This window comes from Crocodylus porosus, unplaced genomic scaffold (assembly GCF_001723895.1).
Source record: "Crocodylus porosus isolate Cpor-Errol unplaced genomic scaffold, CroPor_comp1, whole genome shotgun sequence".
In the NCBI taxonomy this organism is placed as follows: domain Eukaryota; kingdom Metazoa; phylum Chordata; order Crocodylia; family Crocodylidae; genus Crocodylus; species Crocodylus porosus.
Window position 1 is genome coordinate 11912444 of NW_017728906.1, and position 13798 is coordinate 11926241.

At 47.9% G+C, this 13798-nt stretch overlaps 1 protein-coding gene across 1 annotated transcript in view; it reads left to right on the plus strand.

Moving 5' to 3' along the window:
• The window catches only part of CD247 (CD247 molecule), an 81102-nt gene that overhangs the window by 57375 nt on the left and 9929 nt on the right, over positions 1-13798 (plus strand). The window contains exons 2-4 of the mRNA XM_019528690.1: positions 3920-4023; positions 8624-8677; positions 13389-13472. Coding sequence (XP_019384235.1) covers positions 3920-4023; positions 8624-8677; positions 13389-13472 — 242 coding nt within the window. The remainder of the gene's footprint in view (positions 1-3919; positions 4024-8623; positions 8678-13388; positions 13473-13798) is intronic.

Consider the following 13798-nt stretch of genomic DNA (forward strand, 5'->3'; position numbering starts at 1 on the left):
TGCAAACTGGGGAGTCATTTGGAGGCCTGCACAGGGTTTGCACTTTTTTTTTCTTTAATACTTCAAAATGGATATTTAATTTGTTAGCGTTGACCGCACTTACCACAAGCTGTACTGTGTATGTGCACTGATGTGTAAGATATGGGTCTCCCATACAGTGTGTCTGTGGAGCCCTGTCATGTGACAACTCCAAGGGCAGGCCACATGCCACATATAAAGCAGGCCCGACTCTCCCCCGTGACTTGTCTTTTGCCACCAGCGGCATAATGCAGAAGGGCAGCTTTCAATAGAGTCACGAGAGGACTCTCTGTGAGCTGCTGTCTTATAGGGTTGTCAGCTGGGGTATGTCCATGCCTGACAGCTGTGTCATTTCAGCCTGTTTCCTACTCCGCCGGTGAGCTGGAGCCCAGCTCCGCAAACCCATGCTCAAAAACATTGGCAATGTCATTGCTGGGGCCTGGTGGTGCACATGTTATGGAACAGAAAATGATTCCACTTCCAAGAGCTTTACCGCTGACCATAGCCCTGCTGGGGGGAATGGGGTTAGTTGTAGGACTATCAGCTGCTCAACTGATTATGGATCTGCCAGAGATGGATGCGTCGCATTTTTCAAGCAGTAAAACCAAGTCAGAATCTACAGGCAGGACTGAGCCCATGTCTGCGTGTATCTCTGCTGTGCTGTCCTACTGTGGACTTGCCCATGACAGTCTGACTAAAAAAAAAAAAATACTGATTGAAATGAGTCTACCCGGCCTTGCATCTTTGGGTGGCACTTTCCCTATTACAGATATAAGGAGCTGACAAACATATTATTTCTAGCTAATACACAAATGCCAAGAACCATTTTGTCATTTATGGGCTTTTTTTAATCTTAGTCTTATAATGCATCCTGTGTGACAGCCTGGCCAGCTTTCTGCAGCAATCTTCAATAAGATACCCACCACTGAGCTCAGGTCTCTTTCCTCGGACACAGGTAACCCTTTGGAGGATGGGGACTTGCATAATATCATATTTATTCAAAAGTAAGATAAGGAGATTCTCTTGCCCCATCCTGAGTGAGCATTGGGAAAACAGCTCCTCATCTTACATTTACATGCAAAGAAATGTCATTAAATACATTGCTTATCTTTAAATCGCTGCCAAAAGCAGCATGTGTTCAGTTATGGAAACCAACTATGAAGTTGATTAGATGTGTGTTTATGGAGAGCCTGTGCTAAGACTTGTGGCAGTTTCAAAAAAGGTAAAATGCATCAATTCTGGATGAACTACATTATTATAGACATACTTGTTTCAATGGCAGTGTTTTCAAATTTGCCCTTCACTTCCATGTTTTCAGGAAGAACAGGGTCTAGCAATAAAAGAGGGCAGGGGAAGAGGTTACAGTGGAAAGAAATTGGGAGGCCAGAGGGCACTTGATCCCCCAGGTTTATTTTCCCTGCTGTAGCAGTGGGAGGGGAACAGATTCAAGACAAACCTCCAATAATTAGATTCTATACCTGAAAAATTATCTCAAATTTATACATTTTCCATATATGGAATCTAATTACTGGAAGATTGTCCTATAATCAAGGTCATTTTACATACCACTGTATAGGTATTCATTTAAGTGGGCAAGCTGGAAAATGCTAGCAGTGTAAAGATTAAAACTAACTTACTAGTATACCCCTTGGTTTACCCGAAGGAGTTGGTGGTTATGTATATACCACCATGGGCACCCTGAGCTTTATTGACTATACAAGTGCGCTTCTGGGTTGAGACATGTTCCACTGGAGAAGCAGGGATTTAGAGGAACATACTAGATTTTAACAGTGAAGCAAGAAGTTGTTGAGTTACTTGATGTTGCCTGAGATGGCAACAGTAAATGGGGTTTAATCAGCAAGAAACAAAAATGAAGGATTGAAGTACCAAGGGGAAGAATCAGGTTTCTTTCTCCTGCAAGCCCAAGGAACGTTGAGATGGTTCACTTTTTGGGAGCCCTGTGACCAGCTATCTCCATCTAAAACAGTGCGCTGTGTTGCAAAGAATGTGTGCCTTGGGCTAAGCCTGCAGACACACTGTGGTCTGGTCAAGGAAGTGGATATGCTAGTTCTAGTCTTAGCTCTGCTGTTGATTTGCCATGTGACCTTGTGTTGCCTGCCTCTACTTTCCTGCATATAAATAGGTATAATCCTCCATCACAAGGAGGTGCCTTGTGCCTTGTAAAGTGCTTGACATATCTGTGAAATACATTCGAGAAATGTAGTGTCAGGATCATATACCTCTTTATTTCCTTAACTAGCCTTTGTACATTTGTTTCTACGCATGTGAAATATTTTGAATCAAATGGCAAGAATTGTTGTGGTGATACCCAAAAGCTTGTCTAAGTCTTTCCCAACCATGTAGTTGGTGCAATAAAAGTATCATGGTACCCTTTTTCAGGTCTTAGGGAGAGAAGCAGACACAGTGGAGCTTAGTAGCAGATGGAACAAAAGGTTGTGTAAAACTCTGTAAGCAGATAAAAATGGGAAAGAAGGGAAATTTTGGGTAGCCAACAGACAAGGGAGATACAGTAAAAACCTAAGAATGCTGATGCTTAGCTATGGATAGCAATGAAGTTATTGCTGCAGTGTAACATTCTTGAGTTAAATGCAGTTGGCAACAAATACTCATGCCATAAAACAAACTATTGTATCATGTCTGCCCCATGAACTTATAACTGCACGGTGATGTGCTTATGCTGAGGTTGTCCATGTTTTACCCAAATTCTATGTATACAGTTCCTAAAAATCAGTTGCCACTATGTTACTGGGCATTTTTCTCCTTCAGAAGGAAGAGTTCTTTCCCATTTGCGTATAAGATGCTCTAATATTTGCAAAAATATAGTAAAGGAACTAGTCTTGGAGTAAACAGTCTATGTGGGATCAGAATGAAGATCAGCATATGGGATATTCTGTTCTGTGCAGATTCTTGTGCTGCACTCCTCATACTAACAGTACAACACTTGGCAGTGCATTAAATAGTGGTTCATAGAAACTGCAGTACTTATTCATTATCTTTGTATGGCAGTAACTATGAACCACACAGGACAGATCGCAGGCTGATTAATCTCTCTTTATATATGAGTTCCCCAGGCCTTAATCATTCTAGCTAATCTGATCTAATTCTGCAGGTCCAGGAACCTTTATTAACTTCTTCCAGTGCTTCCTAAAAAGTACATCTCTATTTTTTTAAGTAACTATGATCTAACCTACTCCTTAGTGAGAGTTCTGGATTCTGCATCTGCAGAAAGTTTTGGACCTGAACGGGTTGGGATCCAGAGCCAACTAGATGAGCTCTGGCCCCTTGAGAGGTGAAGTTGTGATTCTAATAGCAGCTGCTGGAATCCAAAAATAGTGATGCCTGCTGTGTGATGGGGATGAGGGATGTACATTTTGGTCATCCTAATCGTATTGTATGACTTTGGTAATTTCTCAGCCCATTTCTTAAGACTGCTTCTCTGTCAGACCTTCTATTGCGTTTCTGAGGGGAGCAGGACAGGAGATGGTGTTCCTGTCCTGCACTTTTTTTTTTTCCAAAACTGTACATGTTTTCCTAGGTCAAGCAAAGACCAGTTTGTCAAAAAGCTCAGTGTGAAAACCAGGTCTGAGATCTGTTGTGCCTGACTCAGAACACAAACTTGAACCTGGGTCTCCCGTAAGTGGAGTCCCTCTGGCTTGTGTTCACGTCTTCATACTAGCAGTCATGCTGGAAACGGCTTCAAATGGGGATAGTAAGATTCAGCATCCCTATAGCATGGTGGGTAAGACATTCTTCTGAGACGTGGGAGACGGGTTCAAGACTCTGCTCCATTCAGTAGAAGGCAGCAATACCACATTACATGCATAGGCTGTGCTGTGTAATATAGGTGACCTTGTTTTATTAACGTGGTATTTCTATACAGATGCAGCAGCCCTGGGACTGACAGACCCACGCCTGTGCTACGTACTGGATGGGCTTCTCTTCATTTATGCGATCATTATTACAGCCCTTTTTGTGAAAGCTAAGGTCAGTCTAATCAGCACTGTGTCTCCTCAAAGCTTTGGATCACTTTGTGCTTATTTATCATGTGCTCAGGGGGAGCATACTATCTGGGGGAGCATGTTTCCTTGGACTGATGCTTGGCTTGAAAGCATGAATAATTTTACATTTCTTGATTCCCATTGCAAATATGAAGTTTGTTGAACACTGAGCTACAGGGTGGAGAGGAATAAGCCCAGTATTCAAGGGTTGATGCTAGAGAGAGAAGGCAAGGTAGCATGATTCTAATGTCTCTTGTGGAAAGGTTCTTTCTGAAAGGGCTTTGAGCCCTTTTGAATGTATTTCATTTTCTGAGCTCAAAAATAAACTAACCCTTCCCCTCCTACACACATACTTGGAGGGTGCATCCACACAAGATGCTAACTGTGTAGTAGCCTAATAACACTGCACAGCAGCATGCTGGGCAGAACCCATGCTAATATGTTATTGCGCAGTAGTATTGGGCTATTGCACAGTTAGGATCAGTAAAAAGCCGTGCACTGGTGCCAGTTACTGCACATTGATTTAGTACTCAGTTAGGCAAGTACTAAACTTAATGTGCAGTAACTACTGTGCATTAATGAATGTGTAGACACCCAGAGTGTTGCAGCTACCAGTCTTGATGGAGTAATAAAAAGGAACTATATATATATTCTGTTTAAGTCTCACCATCTCATCATCAGGACATGGAAAGCACAAGATAGGGGCAGGAGCATCAGAAAGATGCCAGCAGAGACACTGAGTGATGGTAAAATTTCTTACATTCAGCTGTCTGCGTAATTCAACATCTGCATTGGAGATGGTAGACCCAAAACACCTTGTTTCCTTCCCCAGCTTAGGATGTGCAGGTTTATTTTCGGGCCTAGCTCATGCCTGACATCTGGTATTTGGAGCTGATAGCACCATAGAGACTTCTTGCTTGGCAGCTTCTGCCCAGCTTTGCCTTATTCAGTTAGGGGTCAGCTCTTTCAAGTGCCGAGTGATCCTTGGTGCCTTGATACAATTAACCTGTCCTGAACAGAGGAATGGGAAGGAAACATCATATTGCTTTTGACATCAGAAAATATTCTGATACCACACTGATGGTATTGGTGTAAGAGGCACTAGGTGAGTAATGAGATTTGTCTCATTTCATAGACATTAGGGCTGGAAGGAACCTCGCAAGATCACTGGGTCCAGCCCCCTACCCAAAGGGCAGGGAGTCAGCAGGGGTCAAATGATCCCAGCAAGATAAGCATCCAAAAGTTTTTTTTTAAAGGAATCCAGAGTAGGTACCTACACCACCTCTGGAGGGAGTCTGTTCCAGGCCCTGGGGACTCGGACTGTAAAGTTTTTCCGTATGTCCAGGCTAAGACGGTCTTCCAGGAGCTCATGACTGTTGGACCTAGTCTTCCCATAGGGTGCCCTGGTGAACAGATGTTCTCCCAGTTCCTGGTGCACACTCCTTATGTACTTATAGGCTACCACCAGGTCACCCCTGAGCCTGCACTTTTCCGGACTGAAGAGTCCCATGTCTCTCAGCCTCTCCTCATAAGGCCTGCTCTCCTGTTCTCTAATCATCTGTGTGGCTCTCCTCATGTCTCTCAGTTATATCCAGAAGGACAGGGATAAAAAAATGCAAATTCAGGAACAGCCCATGAAACATTTCTTGGGAGAAATGCCAAGCTTATAATCTGTTAAAATATTTCCAGAGGTCAGATAAAGGACTGGTGATGAGGGTATGGAGTCTTACATGCCTCAAGGTCACAGGTTTCAGTAGGAGAGGGATAATCAGCTGTGACAGAATCCTACCACTGTCTCACGGCTGTCGGTCCAGTTCTACCCAAGAGGCTATTTGTAAGCAAAGAAATACAAATTTCTTCCCACCATACACATCCACACTGTAAGAAGGAAGAGGAAGCTATTTTCCTCTCTGATGTGGGCAAGGAGCTGTCTACCATGTTCCTTTTTGGTGGTTCTCCCTCTTTTAGTTTTTCCTAAATAATAGATACTGGCTGCACTCAGCTTCCAGCACAGAAGCTGAATGAGCCTGGAAGTCTGCCTCACTTAGCCATAACCTGCAGGGATCATGGAGAAGTGTCAGCAGGTAGTATAGGGGCAGCTAGCCCTGCAGGTGCTGTGTCCCACAAATCTCTCAGGGTTGCAGATCTAATGCTAAATCAGAAGAAAAGAAAATTTAGAGGGAATGAATGATACTCAGCAGTGGCAAAAAGAGAAGATTTCATGCTGCCATTATAGATCCTGACTGACGGATGAAACTGCTGCTTTGGGACTGGAAAACTTTATGAACCTGCCAGAGGGCAAAGCCACCCACATATGCACAAAGTGCACATTGTGCCAAAATGTGGGAGCTGTGGACTCTCCTACCTGTTGGGAGGGAGAGTGATCATTAAGGGGGACTTGGAGAACCTCTGAGAAGGATTTTGTGAACCTGGTGCAACCAGATGTGGAGACAGAGTGCATGAACTGGGCGCTGTTAGTTCCCAACCCAAAACTCCTTGAAAGCAGGCAACTAATATAAGATACATTTATTCTAAGCCTAAGGTTAAAGCCCATTGGAAGCTCTGCAGGTTGATTTAAAGACTGGCAGCATGTGCACATTGTTTTCAGGAGGTGCTGAAAGTGGCTGTTACCCCTAAGAACTGGAAAGTCTTCTACCTGCTGCAATATGTGTGGTTAGACAAACTTTTATATAACATAATAGCAATAAGCCAGGGGGAGCAGATAAGGTGCTGTCTAAGGAGGAAATGAGAGACAGATGTGCCTGTTGTCATAGCACCAGTTCAGAGTGGCGGAGGTAAATAGGTTGTAGGCATATGCCTTTGAAAATACTGACCTAAATCTTTCTTGGAAGAGTGCATCCAGACAAGCACACTCGTGCCTGTTGCAGTCTCAAAGCAGTTTGAGATGCTGCAAGAGGCATGCTGGGAACAAAAAGCAAGTTCCCCTTGCTGCATATTTGCATCCCTAATTTTGATACCAGGAAATCCCGGTATCTGACCTGTGCCGCTCGCGTGACATGCTGCTGTGCCAGGCTGCCCTGCTTGTGCATACCCTGGGCCAGAACCGAGTCACTCTTACTGTCACCCAGGGCCCTGGCACCGCATGCAGGGACTGTGCACCTTCATGCTGGGCTGGGTCCTGCCTTCATGTGCCCCGCAAGCCTTAGGGCTGGGCTGACTCCATGCAGGCAGGACCCAACCCCTGCATGTGGTGCTGGAGTCCTGGGTGACAGCAGAAGTGGCCCAGTTCTAACCGAGGGTGCATGCAAGTGGGCTGGGTTGGTGCGGTGCCATGTCGTACAGGCGGCACAGGTTGTGGCTCTGCTAGTAGCCGTGATGGCTGCGGCTGCTGCTGCAGGGCAGGCTGTGCACCATGCGGGGGGGACCCACCCCTCCTGAGCAGCCCCCCCACTACACCCCACCCCACTGTCCACCCACCAACCTATACCTCCACCCACAAACCTCACATCCACCCACAAACCCCACAGCTGCCGAACGGGATGGGACAGGACCTGCTGGTGGGAGCTGAGGCTGCAGGGGCAACTGCCGCACTATAGACCTGCCCCGTGCCCAAACCAGTGCTGTGACATGCAGCCCCAGCCTAATGGAGCTCCTGGTTACAGGAACCATTTTGGTGTGTAAGGGGCTGCGGGGAGGATTGGAGGTGGCAGCAGGGACAAGTGAGTGAGTGAGATGGGGTCAGGGGTGGAGGATAGCTCCAGTTAGGAGAGGATGCCAGAGCCAGGCTTAGAGCCCCCCTGCCCCACTACAGCAGCCTGTGTAGGGGAAAGCCAGCCTAGGTGGGAAGGGGCTTCCCAGCCCAGCCCCTAAGCCCCAGTTGAGGGCTTCCCCAGGAACGGCATGGGGATCACTGTGGCCTGGGCACAGGGATCAAAACAGCTACAGCTGGCACTGCTCAGAGCCACAAAGATGGACCCCATGTCCTGGTGCTGGGATGGAGCTGCTGCTGTAAGTGAGCTAGTGCAGAGCAGGCAGGGGCTGCAGGTCAGGAGTGAGGGGCACTGGCAGGGCTGTGGGTTGGGAGTCAGGGGCAGGGCACCAGCATATCGGTGCTGCTCAGCACCCCACATCCTGGTGAGTGAAGTGGGGAGGAATAACTCTGATTTTTCTATAATTAAACCAAAAGCAAATGCCAAAATGTATAGATATTTAGAATTCATTTTTGATGATGATAGAGGCACTGGTATGCTTCCAAATTGCTTTAAACTTGTAATTATATTAATAAACAGTGCCCAACTGAGCCCTCTCTCTATAGTGGAAGAATACAGATTTGGCAAGGTTCAGTGATGAGACTGTAAATAGTAGGATTTGGGTTAAATGCACTGACTCTTGGGTTAAATGGCCTGTCTGGCCATCAACCTGCCAAGGACATCTTTTATTGGTAGGTCTGTGACCTGCATTGTTCCTTGGAGAAGCCAAAGGGGACAGAGGAAAACCCCTGGTAGCACTGGAAGTGTTGTAGGCTACTTGGCTGCAAGCCCCTAACATAGCAGGTTAGGGTGGGGGTAGCAGCGCGTAGAGAGATGCCATGACTCTGTGCTCACTCTGCCTTCTCTCTCTTTCAGTTCACCAGGACCCCTGAATCACAAGGGCTGCCAGGCCAGGGCGATGTGTACAATGTAAGTGATTACAACATCCCTTTTTAAACCCGTGACTTGAGCTAGGCCACCTCGGCTCCAGCTCTCTGAGCAAGCTGGCTTTCCTGCGAGCCAGATCAGCAATCACAAGTGCAAGGAGGTGGGACTGCCAGCTGAGACAAGCTGACAGCTCAGCCTGGGAGTGCCTCTTGTACTCCCAGGTAAAGAAGCCACCAGCAGATGCAAAATCTCCAGTTTAAGGCTTTGGTCCATTGAAGCACAGGAGGTGAGAATTCAGTCATGTCTAGAACCGTGCTCTGGATGCATGCACGGATCAGATAGGTTGCTTTCTGTGACACAGCCATCAGGTGCATGGGCTTCTCTCCACAGAGGGCCTGATCCTGCAATACTTCTACACCAGTCAGTTTTTACTTAAACAGAACTTGAGTAAGTCACCTGCAGGTTTTCAGGGGGACAACTGGAGCAGGTGAGCAGAAGCTGGTGTGTTAAGGCCTGGAAGATGGAGATCCAGAATGCTTTGTTTTAAGCTGAATGAGAACTTCCCCTAAAATATTTATTAGCAATGAACTAAATATGCACTGGGAAAGGAATTTGCTATAGATTTTATGTTGTCCGGAACCAGGTCTGGCAGCTCCCCTTCCAAAAGTGACTCTAGTAGTTGCTTACAACAATTAATTTATAATGGGGATACTACAGTAACACTTACTGTACAGGTAATTGTACAGCATTTACTTGTACAATTTTGCAGATACAAAATTATACTGCAAATTTTATAGTACAACATTTTTCTAATAAGTTAGATTATTTTTTTAATCTTGCAAGATGCTAATGATCTCTGGAGCAAGGGGCTTCTAGATGGGCTAAAATTGCATTAATTTACCTTTTCAGAAATGAGGAAGTTTGGTTAAAGCTTAGAGTCTCAGCTAAAAAGACAAGCTCACACTGGCTGATCATTTAGCTATAGGTCTCTTTGTTTTTCATCTGACAATTTATCTCACTACTGCTGGTGTTTTGTGGCACAGTACTGCACAGCCAATGACACAACTGATTTCCAGTCAACTGTGCCAGGGTACTAGTATAGTAAGCTCCTGGTAAGGGGAAGAAAGAGCGAGTGCTGCATCACCTTTGCTTAATTAACCCAGGAAAGCATGAAACAGCTACAGGAAAGAGTCATGGTTAAAGCATCTACCAATGCTTTAACCTGCTACTCAGGTAAGAGATCACTGACTTGAGATCGTCATAACTCCTCCATTTGCTTCAGTTCAGAACCAGTCAGTGGAGACTTGCTTCTCTAGTGGTGTCTGACCACTAGCTTCAGCGTAGTAGATTGAGGTTGGATTTTTACCTCACACCAGCCAGTGGAACCAGGAACCCTCACCATAATGATAGAAATCTCATTCCAACATGTTAGCCTGCCACCCTAGCCCCCTCCCACCACCCTATTCCCCTAGCACCTGCTGCCTCTATAGGGCCCCTTCTTGCTGCTCCGCTTTTGGGTGAGGAGTGTGCAACTCTCTTCCCACATCTGGTTTCGTGGCAGTTAGGTCTTCGAAGACATGGTGATTGGCCCAATCACCTTGCTGAGGTCAGCAGTTTGTCCCTGCTGGCCCCCTCCCAGAGACGACACATGGAGACCTGTACAGTTCCTGAGCTAGCCCCTCTTCTGAAAAGTCCAAGAGGGTGAAGGTCTTGGATCAGTGGTTACCAGCTGGTCGATTTCAATTGACTACTTGATCGCGGAGCCTCTGACAGTTGATTTCAGTTTGTGGGGGCTGAGCGTGCACGTGTTCAGCCCCCCTAGACCGAGATCGACTGTCAGAGGCTCCGCAACTGGGAGCAGCAGGACACGTGCGGAGCGGCCAGGGCAGAACGCACGTGGCTGGGCTGAGCTGAGCTGCCTGCCACCGGGGTTGGGCCATGTGAGTGGGGTGATATACCCTCCTGCCCTGCCACCCTGCAGTGAGGGAGGGAGTGGGGCGGGGTGAGTGGGGCCTTGGCTGGGCCGGGAGAGGGTCGGAGCCCAGATGGCTTATCCAGGGGCGTGTGGTGGTTCCTGCACTGCGCACACCCTGGTGGAGGCCCAGGGGCCACATGCCCTCCAGATCTATGTGCAGGACAAAGGTGGCTGCTGCTGCACACTAGGCTCTACACCCCAAACCCCCCACACAGACTGGGGTTCATGCAGCAGTGGGAGCCCCACCGTGTGCCTGGATGAGCTGCCTGGGCTCTGACCCTCCTCCGGCCTGGCTGGGTCATGCAGTGGCAGGGGACACAGGGGCATAGGTGGCAGAAGGGGAGGGGAGCAACAGGGCTTAGGCCCCCCACATGAGGCAGAGGTAAGTCCACAAGGCAGCCTGGTCATGGGCTTCTGGATGCTGCAGCAGGGGTAAAGAGGAGTGTGTGCACAGTGGTGGGTGAGGGAATGGAGCAGGGGCAGGTTCTACACAGTTAGGGTAGGCACGGGACAGAGCCACAAGCGGCTCAGCCAGGGGTGCAAGGTGGGGGGGTGGTGCATGCAGCCAGGGAGGGCATGCGGGGGGGGCATGTGCCCCAGATCTGCACATGGGGCAGTGGGGAGCTGGGCCTGGGGCTGGGGCCAGGGTAGTGCCAGGCTCCTTCCAGCATGGCTCTTTCACTGCATGGCTCTCAGGCTGGGCACCAGTGGCAGCACTGGGAGGGGTTGGCGGGGGCTATGGCTTATTTTTGGATGCCTGAACCCCCCACCCCTGTAGCCCTGCTCCTGATGGCACCACTGCCACCCAGCCCAAGAGTCACACCAGGAAGAGTCTGGCACCACCCCACCCCACCCCATGTGCAGATCCGGGGGCACACACCACTCGGATGAGCTGCTCATAGCGCCATCCTGCACCCAACCCCAGCTGTGCAAGGCCTGCCCCTGCTTCACATCCTCACTGCTATGGGAGGCGGGGCAGATTGAGGCCCCAGCAGTGAGGGAGGGAGCGGGGTACAGGCTGGAGGGGGGGGGACAAGTGGAAGCCTTCAGGGGCATGCGGCCCAGCCAGGCCCACTCCCTGCAGCCCCAGCCCCAGCCCCAGCCCCAGCCCCAGCCCCTGCCCCCCCCCCCCCATACCATGGGGGCCTCAATTTTCCCCCTGCCCTCTTCCCCACGGTCCTTTCCCTTCCCCCTGTTCCTTCCCCCACAGACTTACCTGCTTGGTGGGGGGGCATGCACTCAATTTTTTGCCCCTCTGCCTCAATCTGACCCCCCCTTCCCTCCCCACAGACTGACTTGCGGAGGTAGGAGGCAGCGGCACAGGGTAGATCTTGGGTTGCTTTTTTAATTCAAAAACTAATCTCCTACCCAAAAAGGTTGGAGACCGCCGCCTTGGATAAATGGTAGTGTAAAAGTTGTATTGTAACTGTGGGATGGTCCAGAAATTATGCAAGAGGCATGGATTTCTTAAGGTGATATCTTTTATTAGACCCACTGTGTAGTTGGGATAGAGTTAGAAAAACTTTCAAATGCAAGATATTTTTCATCAGGTCTTGCATTCAAAAGCTTGTCTAACTCTCTGCCAACTGCCTAGCGGGTCCAAAAAAGATATCACCTTAAGAAATCTTTGCCTCATGGATGAATGAGGAAGCCAGAGGGAGTATGAGGCTGGGGATCTGAGCAAGGTCAGCAGTGAACCCCAGAAATAGCACTTGTCCATCCTCAGACTTTTGATCTGACTTGGGTCAGAATTTTGATTTTTGGATCAGAGTAGCCCTGACTTTATGGGATTGCAGCCCCTCTCTGTCACTAACAGGACTCAGTCTCACCCGGCTCATGAAGAGCATGGGTTCATTGTTCTGTTCATGAACTTCACTCTGTGTGTGTCCTGAACTGTGGGAAATGGCATTGCAGAATTGAACCCAGACCCACTGAGCACAACATGTACATCAGAAGATACTGCAAGAAACCCCATTGTGAGCACACAGGAGAATCTGCCTTCCTTCCAGACCCTGAATAATTAAAAGCTGGTTGGAGGCCAGGATGTTTCATATCCCTTCCAATAGTCCTTTTATCATTAAGTGCAACAACTCTGGATAATCTTATTAAACGTATCTGGTCCCTACACCCTTTTCCCCCCCCCTTTTTTTTTACCTCAACCACATCCTGTGGTGATGAATCCTACAGTCTAACTGCAGCATATGAAAAGTATTTCTCTGTCAGTTTTTATTTTTGTTATCCTTTCTATGTTGTTTGAATGGCCTTTGCTTTCTCATATAAGATATGGGCTACAGAGTTTCCTGATCTGCCTTCCACATTGGGTGTTGTCCTGATAAAGCACATACACACGCATGCTCTGATCTGCCACCTTTTGAAGGTGGCAAATCCCCATCAAGAATAAGGTCAGAGAGAGGCTTCCTTGTTTACCTATTGCAAAGCCAGCCTAATTGTTGTAGAAAGAAAAGTCTTTGACTGTGTGTGTACACCTCTGACCGTCACAGGCAAAGGCTAAAAGCCTCAACTCTCCTTCAGGTAACAGCACGTGTCATTTAACCCAGTGGTTTATGGCTAGAAGATCAGTCTCTTATGTCTCATATCAACAATTGTGGTGGCGGTTTTTTGTTAGCATTGACAATTATTTGTCTTAAATAAATAGGAAAATTATTTTTAATCTATTAACTATTGTCTCTCACAGGCTATCAAATCAGCGCTGCCTTCCCTGCTCTCCCTAAGCCCACAACTGATTTTTCCAATGCTGATTCTGCCTTGTTATTTCAGAAATTGTCTCATGCACGCAGAGATGAATATGATGTTCTGGGGACTAAGCGTGGCGGTGACCCTGAGCTAGGAGGGAAAAATCAGGTAACTTCCCCTCGTGCATTTTGTTCCTTTCCTCTTCTCAGCTGTCTGTGCGGCACTACTGTCCTCTGCCACCGGCTGGTGGGGGCATGAGCCTTGCATGTGTATGCAGGGGCCTGCTGGTGAGCCGCTTGCTGGCTAAAAGGGCAGAAGCCTTCCTGCAGCTTAGCAGAGACTTGCCTTGTCTTGCTCAAGTCACAGGCAAAAGGTCCGGACTTGTTTAAGTAGCAGATCCTGGGATCTGACCCTGCTGCTGTCTGTTTACATAGGGCTCCCTCTTGCTGGTCTCAGTCCCCACTGCGTGGAGTCTCTCACACTGGTGTTGGTTA